The 14,057-nt window shown below is 50.7% G+C and overlaps 1 protein-coding gene across 15 annotated transcripts in view; it reads right to left on the reverse strand.

Moving 5' to 3' along the window:
* Positions 1-14,057, reverse strand: part of KLHDC4 (kelch domain containing 4) — a 121,887-nt gene that overhangs the window by 33,483 nt on the left and 74,347 nt on the right. For 13 of the 15 annotated variants that reach the window (XR_013530249.1, XR_013530254.1, XR_013530250.1 and 10 more), the window contains 2 exons: positions 6,519-6,611; positions 1,489-1,648 (listed from right to left, as the gene is read on the reverse strand). Coding sequence is in view for 8 of the 15 variants with exons in the window: in XM_078357926.1 (XP_078214052.1) it covers positions 1,489-1,648; positions 6,519-6,611 (253 nt within the window). In the remaining 7 variants the exon portion in view is untranslated. The remainder of the gene's footprint in view (positions 1-1,488; positions 1,649-6,518; positions 6,612-14,057) is intronic. The other 2 variants (XR_013530253.1, XM_078357922.1) reach the window with 1 other exon arrangement.

The raw sequence follows: 14,057 nt of genomic DNA on the forward strand, positions 1-14,057 counted from the left end.
AATGCCCCAGTCTGCCTGTGGAAAATCACACCCCACGAGCAGAATGCCCAGTGTGCACGTGGAAAATCACACCCCACGAGAATGCCCAGTGTGCACGTGGAAAATCACACCCCACGAGAATGCCCAGTGTGCACGTGGAAAATCACACCCCACGAGCAGAATGCCCAGTGTGCACGTGGAAAATCACACCCCACGAGCAGAATGCCCAGTGTGCATGTGGAAAATCACACCCCACGAGCAGAATGTCCCAGTGTGCACGTGGAAAATCACACCCCACGAGGATGCCCCAGTGTGCACGTGGAAAATCACACACCACGAGCAGAATGCCCCAGTGTGCCTGTGGAAAATCACACCCCACGAGCAAAATGCCCCAGTGTGCCTGTGGAAAATCACACCCCACGAGCAGAATGCCCAGTGTGCCTGTGGAAAATCACACCCCACGAGCAGAATGCCCCAGTGTGCAGGTGGAAAATCACACCCTATGAGCAGAATGGCCGGTGTGCACATAGAAAATCACACCCCACGAGCAGAATACCCCAGTGTGCATGTGGAAAATCACACCCCACGAGCAGAATGCCCCAGTGTGCAGGTGGAAAATCACACCCTATGAGCAGAATGGCCGGTGTGCACATGGAAAATCACACCCCACGAACAGAATACCCCAGTGTGCATGTGGAAAATCACACCCCACGAGCAGAATGCCCCAGTGTGCAGGTGGAAAATCACACCCCATGAGCAGAATGGCCGGTGTGCACATGGAAAAAATCACACCCCACGAGCAGAATGCCCCAGTGTGCATGTGGAAAATCACACCCCATGAGCAGAATGGCCGGTGTGCACATGGAAAATCACACCCCACGAGCAGAATGCCCAGTGCGCATGTGGAAAATCACACCCCACGAGCAGAATGCCCCAGTGTGCATGTGGAAAATCACACCCCATGAGCAGAATGGCCGGTGTGCACGTGGAAAATCACACCCCATGAGCAGAATGCCCAGTGTGCACGTGGAAAATCATACCCCATGAGCAGAATGCCCAGTGTGCACATGGAAAATCACACCCCACGAGCAGAATGGCCGGTGTGCACATGGAAAAACACGCCTCACCAGCAAGAGACACCAGCACGCATCCGGAGGACATGCTCCACCAGCAGGTGGGTGCAAGAACATTCCTGTCGTGCTGTTCCCAGCTTACAAGAGAAAAAAGCCCATGAACAGGAGTGAGGAGAATTTCATTCCACAGGGACTACTATGCAGTAGTGAGGGTCCACGAGACAGGAAGGAGACCTCAGGAATATGGAGTCGTTCACACTGCACTGCTGAGAGGGGTGTGGATGAGAACATATGGTCTAGTAGTCGCACCAAGTTCACAGAGGAATACCATCTCCTTTCTAATTCAATAAAGAGAACTGTTGGTATGAAACCAATGAGTCATCCTATTTGAAAGTTTCCACAGAAAGGAATGTCCCTGTCCTCACGCCGCACCTACCTGTTTCGAGTAGCCCCCGTAGAGGACAATGCCGCCTTGAGGAGTGACGGACATCTGGCAGCCGGATCGGGGTGTGGGCCCCGTCCCAGCCGGGGACAGCTTGCTCCACGCGAAGGTGTCCAGGTTAAAGGCATACACATCGTTGTAATAGATGTAATCCCTGGTTAGAACAAAGCAACACCGTCAGGATCAGCAACACTGGAAAAAACCCTGACATTAAAAACTGAACCCGATTTAAATTAAAGGTAAATTTCCTACTGTTTGGAAAAACCTCACACCATTTTTCTCCTCTGCTCTCACACCAATGTAACAATCAACACAGAAACCTGGGCGTTTTCCCTGCAACAGGCCACAGACACCTGCCGTACCTCCTCGACTTCAATCTTGACGCAAACTACCTGGAGGTGGCCCAACACTTTTACCAAGTCACCTGTGTAAGTGAAGTGTGAATTTACACGAAAGGACCGCAAGCACATGAGTTTACATTTGAAAACCAGAAATAATGCTGGCCCACACATGCATAGGAATTTTTTTTTTTTTTTTTTTGAAAGCAGGTACTGTTTATTAACTGAGTAGCTTAGAAAAATAATCATGGCAGACACCTCAGTTCATTCCTCTAATAAGCCTGTTGATCTGGTCCCCGCTGTTGCCAGCATCTCCTCCTCCTACAAAATGGGTGTTTTTCCTTCATTCCGCCTCGAGGAAGATGATTTGAGGGGCCACAGGGAGTTACTGGCTTCTTTGAAGCGTTTTCCAGCAGTACAGACCCCATGAATCAGATCTTCCATGCAGACGGGACCATGTTCTCCAAGAGATCAAGCAATCAGAGCGTTACCTGTCAAAGCAGTTCCCTCCTCACTGATTTTGCCATAACCACGTTTGATGATTACTCATTTACTGACTTCAGATTTGGGTTTCCACATGCAATATATGGCTCTAACCCTCAGCCTGTTAACAGAAGCTTTGCTGAGCTTCACAAAGGTTCCACTGAAGATCTGAGGAAGGAGAAGCAGCTGCAACACCTTTCCGGCCTGTGGTCTCACACCGCTGAGACCTCTGATCCTGATGACAGACGCATCTGGGCTCTGCAGGTACACAGAAGTCGCCGGTGTTCCTTGCCATGCTCGTGCTCGCATTGGATTTTCAGTTCTGTCCATCTACCTATATTCCTCGTGGCGGTGCTTCGATTTCTCATAGGGAAGCTTCCTCCTTGCCTTTCGAAGCATCTTTCGGGCAAACTTCTTTCTCAGGTGCTTCATCTTCAGCTCTGCGAAATTCCTTCACTGCTTCTTAAGGGTTTCTGGCACAGCAGGAACCCTCCATGGTTCCAGCCAGAGAAAGAGCGAGGCATAGGACTTTCATCTGAAAGCCTTACTCTATTTCCTTACAGGTAACACAGGCGGTTACATTAGGTTACCAGGTGTGCAACTTGAAGGGCAGCAGTGAACGACACATTTAACTGAACGATCAGAAGGGAGGGATGCGCAGCCTGGCAGGAAGAGCGGTAGGTAGGACGCCGAGGTGGAATGGAGGGTGAGCGAGGGGGCTACGCGCTCTCAGAAAACAGCAACCTGAGAACACAGTGGGGCAACGAGGCATGTTAACAGGAATGCCCTTACCATTTCCTGCCTTCCTCACTACCTGCCGGACCCAGCTCGCAGACTGGGCCGCATAGGGAAGTGGCAGCTTTGCTGGAGGCACGGGGAGTCTCCGCGGCACACCCAGAACATCCCGTCCTACATGGGACTTTGACAGAGTAATTGTAAAAGAGTAAGACACTGCTCTCTGGCTACTCAAAAAGGAGAGCAGAACTGATTTAAGGAAAGAAAAATGGAAGAGCGAGTGGCTCTAGCCCGAGTCTGAAGTACCTGGTTTTCTCCTGTTCGTTGCTGTTTTGTGTGAAGCAGGAAAAGTCACAGGGTGTGTACCCAGCACCAGTTGCCACGCCTGGTTTTCAGATAAACATACTGGGCACGCCGGGCTCATGCCTGTAATCCCAGCACTTTGGGAGTCTGAGGCAGGTGGATCACTTGAGATCACAAGTTCAAAACCTGCGTGGCCAATATAGAGAAACCTCACATCTTTACTAAAAATATGGAAAACTACCCAGGCACGGGGGCAAGCACCTATAATGCCAGCTATTCGGGGGGCTGAGGCACGCAGTTTGAACCTGGAAGGTGGAGGCCACAGTGAGCTGAGTAACTTATGAGTTCCCTTGGCTTCCTCAACTTTTTTTCTTTTTTTTCTTCCATGAGTATCTCTCTGTCGCCCAGGCTGGAGTGCAGTGGCGCCATCTCGGCTCACTGCAACCTCCACCTCCTGGGTTCAAACGACTCTCCTGCCTCAGTCTCCCAAGTCGCTGGGATTACAGGTGCCCACCATGCCTGGCTAATTTTTTACTTTTTAGTAGAGATGGGGTTTTGCAAAGTTGGCCAGGCTGGTCTTGAACTCCTTACCTCAGGTGATCCACCAGCCTTGGCCTCCCAAAGTGCTGTAATCCTAGCACTCCGGGAGGCCAAGATGCTGAGCCACAAAGCCCAGCAGCTTCCTGTCTATTAAAGAGAGATGATGGCCTGCTAGTGACAGCCTGTTCTTGAAGAGAACGAGTGTAAAACATTTGCAAACCATTCAAAATTATAGCATTGCCCCATCCAGGTAACTCCTTCGAGGACACAAAACCATGCCTTGTCATGGTTTGAGTTTGTCCCCCCAAACTCGTGCTCTGATCCCCAGAGTGCAGTGCTGGGAAAGAGGGCTGCGAGAGGCGTGTGGGTCAGGGGCGGGCCCCTCGTGAGTGGCTTGGCGCGGCTTTCCGCTAGCTAGGAACAACACTGGATTAGTTCCCTCAGCAAGGCATTAGTTCCCCAGTGTGCACTGGCATAAAGTGAAACCTCTTTTTAAAAATGACCTATTCACAGGTATTCTGTTACAGCCACATAAAACAGACCAAGATACTTTTTTTGAGTCAAGAGTCTCACTCTGTCACCCAGGCTAGGGTGCAACAGCACAATCTCGGCTCACCTCAACCTCCGCCTCCCGGGTTCAAGCAATTCTCCTGCCTTGGCCTTCTGAGCACCTGGGATTCCAGGTGCGCACCACCACACCTGACTCATTTTTTTGTATTTTTAGTAGAGATGGTTTTCATCATGTTGGCCAGGCTGGTCTCAAACTTCTGGCCTCAAGTGATCCACACACCTCGGTCTCCCAAAGTGCTGGGATTATAGGCGGGAGCCACTGCGCCCAGCCTTCAATACCTTTTAATCTGAATTATGTTCTTAAAATTTGCCCCCTTGTAAAGTATTTAAGCATTTGGATCCCCTTTCCCCCCAATTCACAAAATTAATGAGAACGTATTTGTAAAGAAAATCTGAAACCTGGCTGGGCGTGGTGGCTCACGCCTGTAATCCCAGCACTTTAGGAGGCTGAGGTGGGCACATCACTTAAGGTCAGTCACTTGAGAACAGCCTTACCAACATGGTGAAACCCAGTCTCTACGAAAAATACAAAAATTAGCTGGGCATGGTGGCAGGCACCTGTAATCTCAGCTGCACAGGAGGCTGAAGCAGGAGAATCGCCTGAATCCAGGAGGTGGAGGTTGCAGTGAGCCAAGATCACACATTGCACTCCAGCCTGGGCAACAAGACTGAAACTCCGTCTCAAAAAAAAAAAAAAATTCTGAAACCTTAACTGAGCCCAATCCATATCATAATGTCTCAGCCCATGATGGGGGAAGCTGAAACCTTACATCACCTGCCCCTCCTAACCCACCCAGCACAGTCCTCCCACGTGGCTGAAGAGACTTATCATGATGCACCAAGAATCAGCAGAGAATCACCAGCACGTGCAACTGGACTGGCAACGTGACAAAGGTGTGACTGGCACCCTCACATCCGTCGTGACGTTATTTCCGAAGGGGCCAGTACAGAAAGAGAGCTTCAAAGGAGGCCCCGGAGATAAAGACAGCCATTGTCTCTCACAGCACAGGAGGCCAGCAGAAAGTCCTTCAGAAGAGATGGCCTTCACCTTACCCAGAATGTGACTGCGCTTGTGACACAGGGATAAGCAGCTCCCTGCATGTTGCTTTTCCGGACTGAACCAAGGAAGCTCAAGGATACACATGAGCAGATGACAGGCCTACAACAATCACAGCACTCACCCTGGGCAGCCGTGCCGGCTGCACCAACATCCACATGCCATCAACAGAGAACAAGGTATCACTGTGGAAGGTATGCTATTGCTGCTTCTCTGGACAGGAGTGTGTTTAAGTGACTACAGACCAGTGGCTCTCAAAGTGAGGTCCACCGGCCAGCAACGTCAGCATCATCTGGGAGCTTGTTAAAATGCACATTCTTGGGCCTCACTCCAGCCGAGTCGGAGCTGCAATCAGCCCTCTAACCAGTACCCCAAGGTATTCCGAACCCAGATAAGGTTTTAGAATCCCATTCATTCATTCAAAGTCTCACTCTGTCACCCAGGCTGGAGTGCAGTGGCAGGATCTCAACTCACTGCAACCTCTACCTCCTGGGTTTAAGCGATTCTCCTGTCTCAGATTCCTGAATAGCTGGATTACAGGCGCCTGCCACCATGCCTGGCTAATTTTTTTATTTTTAGTAGAGAAAGGGTTCACTATGTTGGCTAGGCTGGTTTTTAACTCCTGACCACAAGTGACCCACCTGCCTCACCATCCCAAAGTGCTGGGATCATAGGTGTGAGCCACTGTGCCTAGCCAAAACCCCATTTTAGATAGAACTAGCCGTGTCATCTGCAGGGCCTGGTGTAAACCTAAAATGTAGGGTCCCTTGTTCAACAAGGTTAAGAATTTCAACACGAACACAGCATGATGCCAGCGCAAGGCCAGGTGTGTGGCCCTTCAGAGTCAAGGCCCTGTGTGGCCACCCACACCAAGGTCCGGTGGAGCTGGATGTGGGAGAATGGGCACATCTTTCTTATGTATTCAGAATGCTCTTCCCGTAAAAAGTCTACCCCTTAAGGCTTCAGGAAAGAAAGATTTTTCCATTCTTGGTACCAACCGTGTACTTTCATGGAAGCCACCAAAAAGGATCAACTGTCTCTTCCAGGCCACCATCCGATGTCCACTCCGACCCGAAGGACCCCCTGTTGATCTAAAACCAAAGAAACAAAAAAACACTATGAACTTGCTTATTGCTGGTTACTCTAAAAATGACAACAGACGAAACCCCATTTCTCACTGATTTCTGTTGTGTGAGCACTTACTGCTCACACAGGAAACACCGTGAGCTGCCAAAACCATCTGATAAGAGCCGAGCTGTCTACTATAAACCTCGGGACTAAAGCAGGGAAGATCTCCATGACCTCGGAGTGCATAAAGATTTCTTAGGTACAACATCCTAAACAGGGCTCCATCAAAGTACAAAACCTCAAAAACACACCATTAGAAAATACAAAGGCAAAAGACAGACTGGGTGAAATATTTTGAAACACATGACTAACAAATGATTTGAATCCAGAATATATACAGAATTCCAATTTTTTTTTTTTTTTTTGAGATGGAGTCTCACTCTGTCACCCAGGCCGGAGTGCAGTGGTGCGATCTTGGCTCACTGCAACTTCTGCCTCCCAAGTTCAAGCAGTTCTCCTGCTTCAGCCTTCTGAATAGCTGGGATTACAACGTGCACCACCATTCCCAGCTAATTTTTTAGAAGAGATGGGGTTTTGCCATGTTAGCCAAGTTGGTCTTAAACTCCTGACCTCAAGCGATCTGCCCGCTTCAGCCTCCCAAAGTGCTGGGATAGCAGGCATGAGTCATTGTGCCCGGTCCAGAATTGTACCTTATAGTAGTAAGATAAATGACCCAATAAAAATACAAACAAAACATCTGATCAGAAGGTTCATACTATATAAAAATGGAGGAATAAAGATGGAAAATGGCCAATGAAAACAGGAAAAGATGTCCACCATCACAAGTGGTCAGGGAAACACATGCCAAATCCACCAGGACCTCCTACCACACGTGGCTGGGCACTTGAGCTCAAGACGACATCAAGCGCTGAAGCGGCTGCGGGGCAGCTGGACCCATGGCACCGGTTAGAACGCAAGACAGTGAAGCCACAGTGACTGTTTCTTGTCATGTGAAACAAACTTGGTGCACAACTTAGCAATATGATATTAAACATTTACACAAGAGAAAGGAAACCAGTGGTCCGCACAAGACTGACACGCACATGTTCACAGATGCTGTCCTTCAGGGGGTGAATGAACAGTGCACGCTGCTGCCCACACTGGGGAGGACTTCTCAGAAACAAAAGGGAATTGTTCACTGACGCACACAGCAATCACCTCGCTGAACAAAAGCAGGTTCTGCTGGACTCCACACACACGAGTGTCATAAACGCGAGATGCCACCATGGCCCACAGTGGCTTCCCGGGGTAGGTGCCGGGAGGGGACCAACTACAAAGGGCAGGAGGGCGCTCTCTGGGGTGATGAGAAGGACTACATCTCGACTGTGGTGGTGATCACATGGGTGTGCATTATTTCATAACACTCATCTAACTGTATACCTAAAAGGTACGCATGTTATTGAATTTTATTATAATTATGCCTCAATAACAGATATAAAAATATACAGCAATAAATACAAAAAGCAAATTTAAAACCTTAAAAATATACAAATAATAAAAACAAAACTATAATCGACCTCCCTAGAAATCAAATAATTTCAAATAAAGCAGATCCCATTTCATTCTATCAACTTGACAAAGATGTTTAAGGAACAGATTCTTTTAGCTCAGAGTTTACTTTAAAAAAAAAAAAAAAAAGCCGATTCTTTAAAATACTGCCTATCACCAGAGAGTGCTCAAGAAAACTAAGTGAAAAGGCAGGGTGCAAAGCCAATCCTGCTCCAGATTCTAAACAGGGGTACTTAGTGGTTTTCTGGTCTTGATCTTTCCTGCATCTCCCAGCAGTCCTCCAGTAAGCAGCCATGATTTTCACACCCAGAGAAAGGAGCAAGAGAACAGAGTGGGGTGGGGAGGAGGCGCTGGGGCAGCAGGTGCTCAGAAAGCTTGCAGAGGTGCTTACACAGGCCACGGATGTGCAGGGCACCCAGGAAGAGAGAAGGCCGGGCACACAGGGAAGGTTTTGGGCTACAATATGTGCTGGGACTACCCAGGAAATCTACAGCCACAGGCACCAGGGCGGGGTCTTAAGGCGGGTCAGTGGGCAGAGGCGCTGCAGCCATTCCCTGGGATCCTGATGACTCGCCTCACCTCCTGCTTGGGAACCCACTCCCTGGGATCCTCACTGATGACCCACCTCGCCCACTTAGGAATCCACTCCCTAGGATCCTCCATGGCTTTCACACTCGCTCTCTGCCTGGCCCTCCAACCTCTCCACACAGGTCACAGAAACTCTGGACTGCAAAGGGTGGTTACAGCTTCAGTCACACAAGTCGGCGCCTATGTAGACAACGCATTCTTCCTCCACTTATTCTGCACGTTACAGACTCCCCTAAACCCACTTACAGCGTTTTCTGTTAAAGCCTACAAAGAGGCAAGCACCCTAAAAACACATCAAGACACGAAATCTAAAAGTTAAAAGGAAGCTTGAGTGATCGATTCCAAGTTTACAGTTCAGAGGGATCACTCACCGCAACAGCAGAGTGACTCCCAGGGGGCTGGGGCAAATTCCGTTCTCACTGTTCACACGCAGGTTCCCAGTGGCTTCTCTCCTCTAGCTCCCTCCACCCGCAGCACCCCTTTTAATGTGGCACTCAGAATAACCACCACCACACCCATCCATGGAAAGTTGACCAGAAGCAATCAGTCCCTTTTTCTAGACACCAGTTCTACTAATCCAACCTGGAGCTGGCATGAGCCTTTGGGGTGGCCTCCTCACATACTGATGCATAGCAGGATCTCAGCTCACTAAGTCTCCATGTCCTCACTTCACAGTTCCACAGACTCCACAGCAGCTCCATCCCTCCTGGCTGGGTGCCCCACGGGACGGAGCCATAGAGCGGCCACACCGCATGGGAGAGAATCGATTGAGAAGAAAACCCCACACACATGGAGCAAGAAGTGAACTCCCATTCTTGCTGATCCATTTCCTGATGGATTACTTTTTAAGAACAACCTGAGGACCAGGCCTTCATTCAAAACTAAGCCACTGTGTCTGCATCTAATCTGCTTCAAAAAAAGAACTGAGTGCTGTCACTGCCATCCCCGTCCAGCAACGGAATACAAGGCCTGGGGCTGAGGGGTGCCCCCCGGCCGCCCTACCGGCGCTGCGGCGGGGCCTCCTTCCGCTGCCTGCATGGGAATCCCACCGGAGTCTCATCCTCTGGCTGACACAAAGGACTCAATTAACTTTCTGTGGCAGCAGCCAAATATCACAGTGTTTTGTACCTAAAAAGGGAAAAAATTCTGTAACAATACTCCACATCCCTCTTTAGAAAAATAAAGTTACTTCAAAAAGCCCATTTATATTTGAATCCCCAACAGGCTTTGCAACTGCCGTCAAGCCTAAATGTGGAGTCTTAGAACATTCACATGTCCTCCTCAGCCAGAAGTCTGTGGACATCACAGAATCCGGTGAGGCGTCGTGGGGGTGGCTGCCTCGAGGCTCAGAAGCTGCACAGAACAGAGCGCCAGATGGGGCAAGCTGCCAGGCAGTGTCCCCACCAGGCCCGTCAAATGGGCTGTGCCATGACATTAACAGAAAACGGATATACACCAGATAACTCCACAAGTTTAGGGTACAATCAGAGGTAGCACTCCGTATGCAAACACTTCTCAGAGCAATTCTGAAGTCCATACCTTGCTAAATTCTACAATATACGGTCTCACACTGCTTAATGACAGGTTCTGAGAAACAACACACTGTCCGGCAACTCTGTCACTGCGCTGTCAAGACTGTGCTGTCAGAGTGCACTCACGCTCCTGGAAGGCACAGCCCGCCACGCACCTGCGCTGTCGGGAGAACCCACTGCTTCTCGGCTACAGCCTGGACTGCATGGTACTGTCCCAGACACTCTAGGCCAACATGACAGGATGACAATTATTTGTCCCAACACAAAAAAGGGAGGTAAAAACGCAGTATGATCATCCTAGGGAAGCGCCAACGCACGGGCAGTCCGTCCCGGACAGGAGTATCATGACAAAGCGCCACTGCAGGACCTGCCGCACCCGTGGCCTTGAGACATCTGCCAAGCAAAGGAGCAATTCCTACCGTACCCCTGAAAGTCCAGGTCACAGGGGCTGAGCCAACAGGGAACTCTACCTAGTGGGTCACCCTCAGAGGAGCCCTGTCTCTCAACAGCGGTTATAGAACAGCCCCAGGAGAACCGTGTGCACGCAGCTCCCCTTTCATTTCAAACACATGCCTTTGGAATTCCGTCCCGCTCCTCCGAGGATCAAGCCCATCAAATAAGGAATGACGGCGGAGTAAAAACAGACACTTACCCACGGCATGTGACATTAGCAGCCGTCTCCAGAACTCAGGCAGCCTAGAAACCACACCCTCGTCTCATCCTCATGATGACCATTCACAGTAAACCACCATTTGTGGAGTGTTTATTCTATGCTATGCACAGTCCTCTCATGGCATTTACCCTCACTTTACAGATAAGAAAATCAGCAGGGCGGGGTGGCTCACGCCTATAATCCCAGCACTTGGGGAGGCTGAGGCAGGTGGATCAGGAGTTCGAGACCAGTCTGGCCAACATGGTGAAACCCCGTCTCCACCAAAAATACAAAAATTAGCTGGGCGTGGTAGTAGGCGCCTATAATCCCAGCTACTCAGGAGGCTGAGGCAGGAGAATCACTTGAACCCAGGAGCCAGAGGTTGCAGTGAGCCAGGATCACACCACTACACTCTGGCTCACCTCCTGGTTTCTCTACAGATCAGTCTCTCTCTGCGTCCACCTGAGTCCCCCCCCCGTCCTATCACGGATCCAAACGATCATCATTCCCTATACAACAGGGAGTACACGGACACCCTGGCTTTCCGGCAGGGAAGGTGCCGTCTTCAGGAGCTACTGCTGCGTGCTGTCCATAGAACCCACATTTCCGTGGAGTCAGACAGCCTCAGAACACGTAACCCAACCCGCCCACACCCATGCCTACAGGGCAGAGCAAGCGTGTCCATTCCCACGGAGACCTGTGCTTCATGCCTGAGACCCTCTGAGGCCAGTCACTGTAAGGCGCTGTCTGCCTGACTGCAGCTAACTCGTTGCTGTCCATTACAGAATCATCCTGGTGCGGCGCGTTCTCCAGGAAACTGACTTTCACTCAGATGCAGCTTTGGCTGATGACCAAATGATGACCCTTTCCTCACAGCAGGAGGAAACATCGTACGCGCACGCACAAACACACACACACTCACACACCCCCCATATCTTCACACAACCAGTGTCAATCATCTCCCACGCGCTCCAATGCACAGAAAGATGCATGCGCTGTCCGTGTTCACTGCAGCATGACCTGCAATAGCAGAAAAGCGGAAGCAACCAAGTGCCCAACAGAGAGCAGATAAACAAAACGTGACCCATCCACACACCAGCGCACCACCCACACGGCAGCATGCCGTCCACACCGCTGGCCCGCCGGCCCACCGGCCATAGCGCCAGCAATTCATAGCGCCAGCACGTCGTCCACACACCAGCACACCATCCGGTCACAGGAGTGAAACACTGACATCCAGGACAGCAGGATATGTCCTGACAGCATCACACAGAAAGAAGAGCCCGTAGTTTGATTCCACTTTTATGAAATACCCAGAATAGGCAGATCCACAGACGCAGGCAGCAGGGACCAGCGATGGAGGAAGGTGGGGTGACTGCCAGGGGAGATGGGGATTCTTTTTGGGGGATGAAAATGCACTAAATTTAAATCACCGTGTTGGTTGCACAATTCTGTGAATATGCTAAAAACCACTGAATTATACTTTTTAAAGGGCAATTTGACGGTATATGAATCACATCTCAGAGAAAGCTGTTACGAAACACCTATCGGGCACGGTCCTGAAGTGGCCTGGCCTCCATCTGTGAGTCAGACGATCCCTCAGACGGCACCAGCTCAGAAACCAGTGGAAGGAGACCAATCTCTCCCCACCTCCTGCAGCTCCTGGGAGGGACAGGGAGAGAAGGTGGCGAGTGCCTAGAGATGCGCTTACTGTCACGTGTGGCAGGCGGATCTAACCAGGCTGTGAGTGTTTAAGCCAGCAAGCTCAGCAGGCAGGGCAGGCCCACCATGATGGAGGAGGGAAACGATAACTCCAGCACACCGACCAGACACACGTGTGGCCCGAGGGGGGCCCCCACTCCCTCTCTCCTCCCTATCCCAGAGGCCCTGGGCTGGGCGGCACAACAGGAGGTGTTCAGGTCGGGCGGCGGGGAGAGGGGAAACCCTACTTTGAGGGGCTCCCAGGAGCAGCCACCTCCCTCTCTGCTCCAGAGCCTGACGCTGGGAGGGCCCAGGCCTGACTGGACCATAGCAGGGGTGGGGGGGGGTGTGGCTCCCGCCTTCCTGGGAGCTGTCTGCACCCCCAGCTGTGACCTGTCTCCACGATGATACACCTTTGTCAAAGAAAAACCCTCTGCAAACACTAGGTGCTGGCCTGTTTAGTGTTTCAGTTTCTAGTCACTCTTGCCAAGAACCAGACAGACCTTCAGTCACCAGCATCTGTTCACATGAGAGGGAAAAGGGGAGTCTTCCACCCTCTCCTCTTCCCAGCCCTCCCCACACCCGCCATGATTAACACGACCGCCCTGAACACAACTCCTTCCTTTGCATCTAACTCCCTTCAAACTCACATGAGCACAGCACATTTAAAACAAACATACAGAAATAAAAATAAGAAACAGTACACAGATCTATGCTGCAAAGTCAGAATGGGGCAGCTCTGCAGGCACCTCCCACTCAGGGTCGAGACTGAAGAGACCTCAAAATAGCTGCAAGCGCTGGCCACATGCAGCCGTCCAGCAACGAGGTGACGCCCACATGCAGCCGTCCAACGACGAGATGACACTCATATGCCTGAGTTTTCATCTTGAAGTCACCATTACTATTTTCCCTCATTTTCAACCATTATGAGGTAGGCATTCCTATCTGTTGCTAGAACGGAGAAGAGGGTGAGACTGTTACAAAGTATCCACGTCATCCCATGTGCTACAAAAACAGCCACAAGCCAACCAAAACGCAGGAGACAGCGCCCAACAAGTGCTGACCGGACGGAGGGCCACGTGCCCATCAGGAACCGGAAAGCGGCTGCTGCATCACCGGCTGAGCTCCACCTCCTGTCAAACCAGCAGCCTCAGATTCTCACAGGAGCATGAACTCTATTGTGAACTGCACACGCAATGGCCTTGAGTTGCAGGATCTAGGCATGTGCTCCTTAGGAGAATCTAACGCCTGATGATCTGAGGTGGAACAGTTTCATCCTGAAGCCATCCCCCAACCCCACCATCGGTGGAAAATTGTCTTCCATGAAACTGTCCCCTGGTGCCAAAAAGGCTGGGGACCACTGCTATGCATTAACCCACCTCAAATCAGATAGCACCCCAAAATACGCATCCCTGTTAGAAGTGACA

Source organism: Callithrix jacchus, chromosome 20 (genome assembly GCF_049354715.1).
Source record: "Callithrix jacchus isolate 240 chromosome 20, calJac240_pri, whole genome shotgun sequence".
Lineage (NCBI taxonomy): Eukaryota > Metazoa > Chordata > Mammalia > Primates > Cebidae > Callithrix > Callithrix jacchus.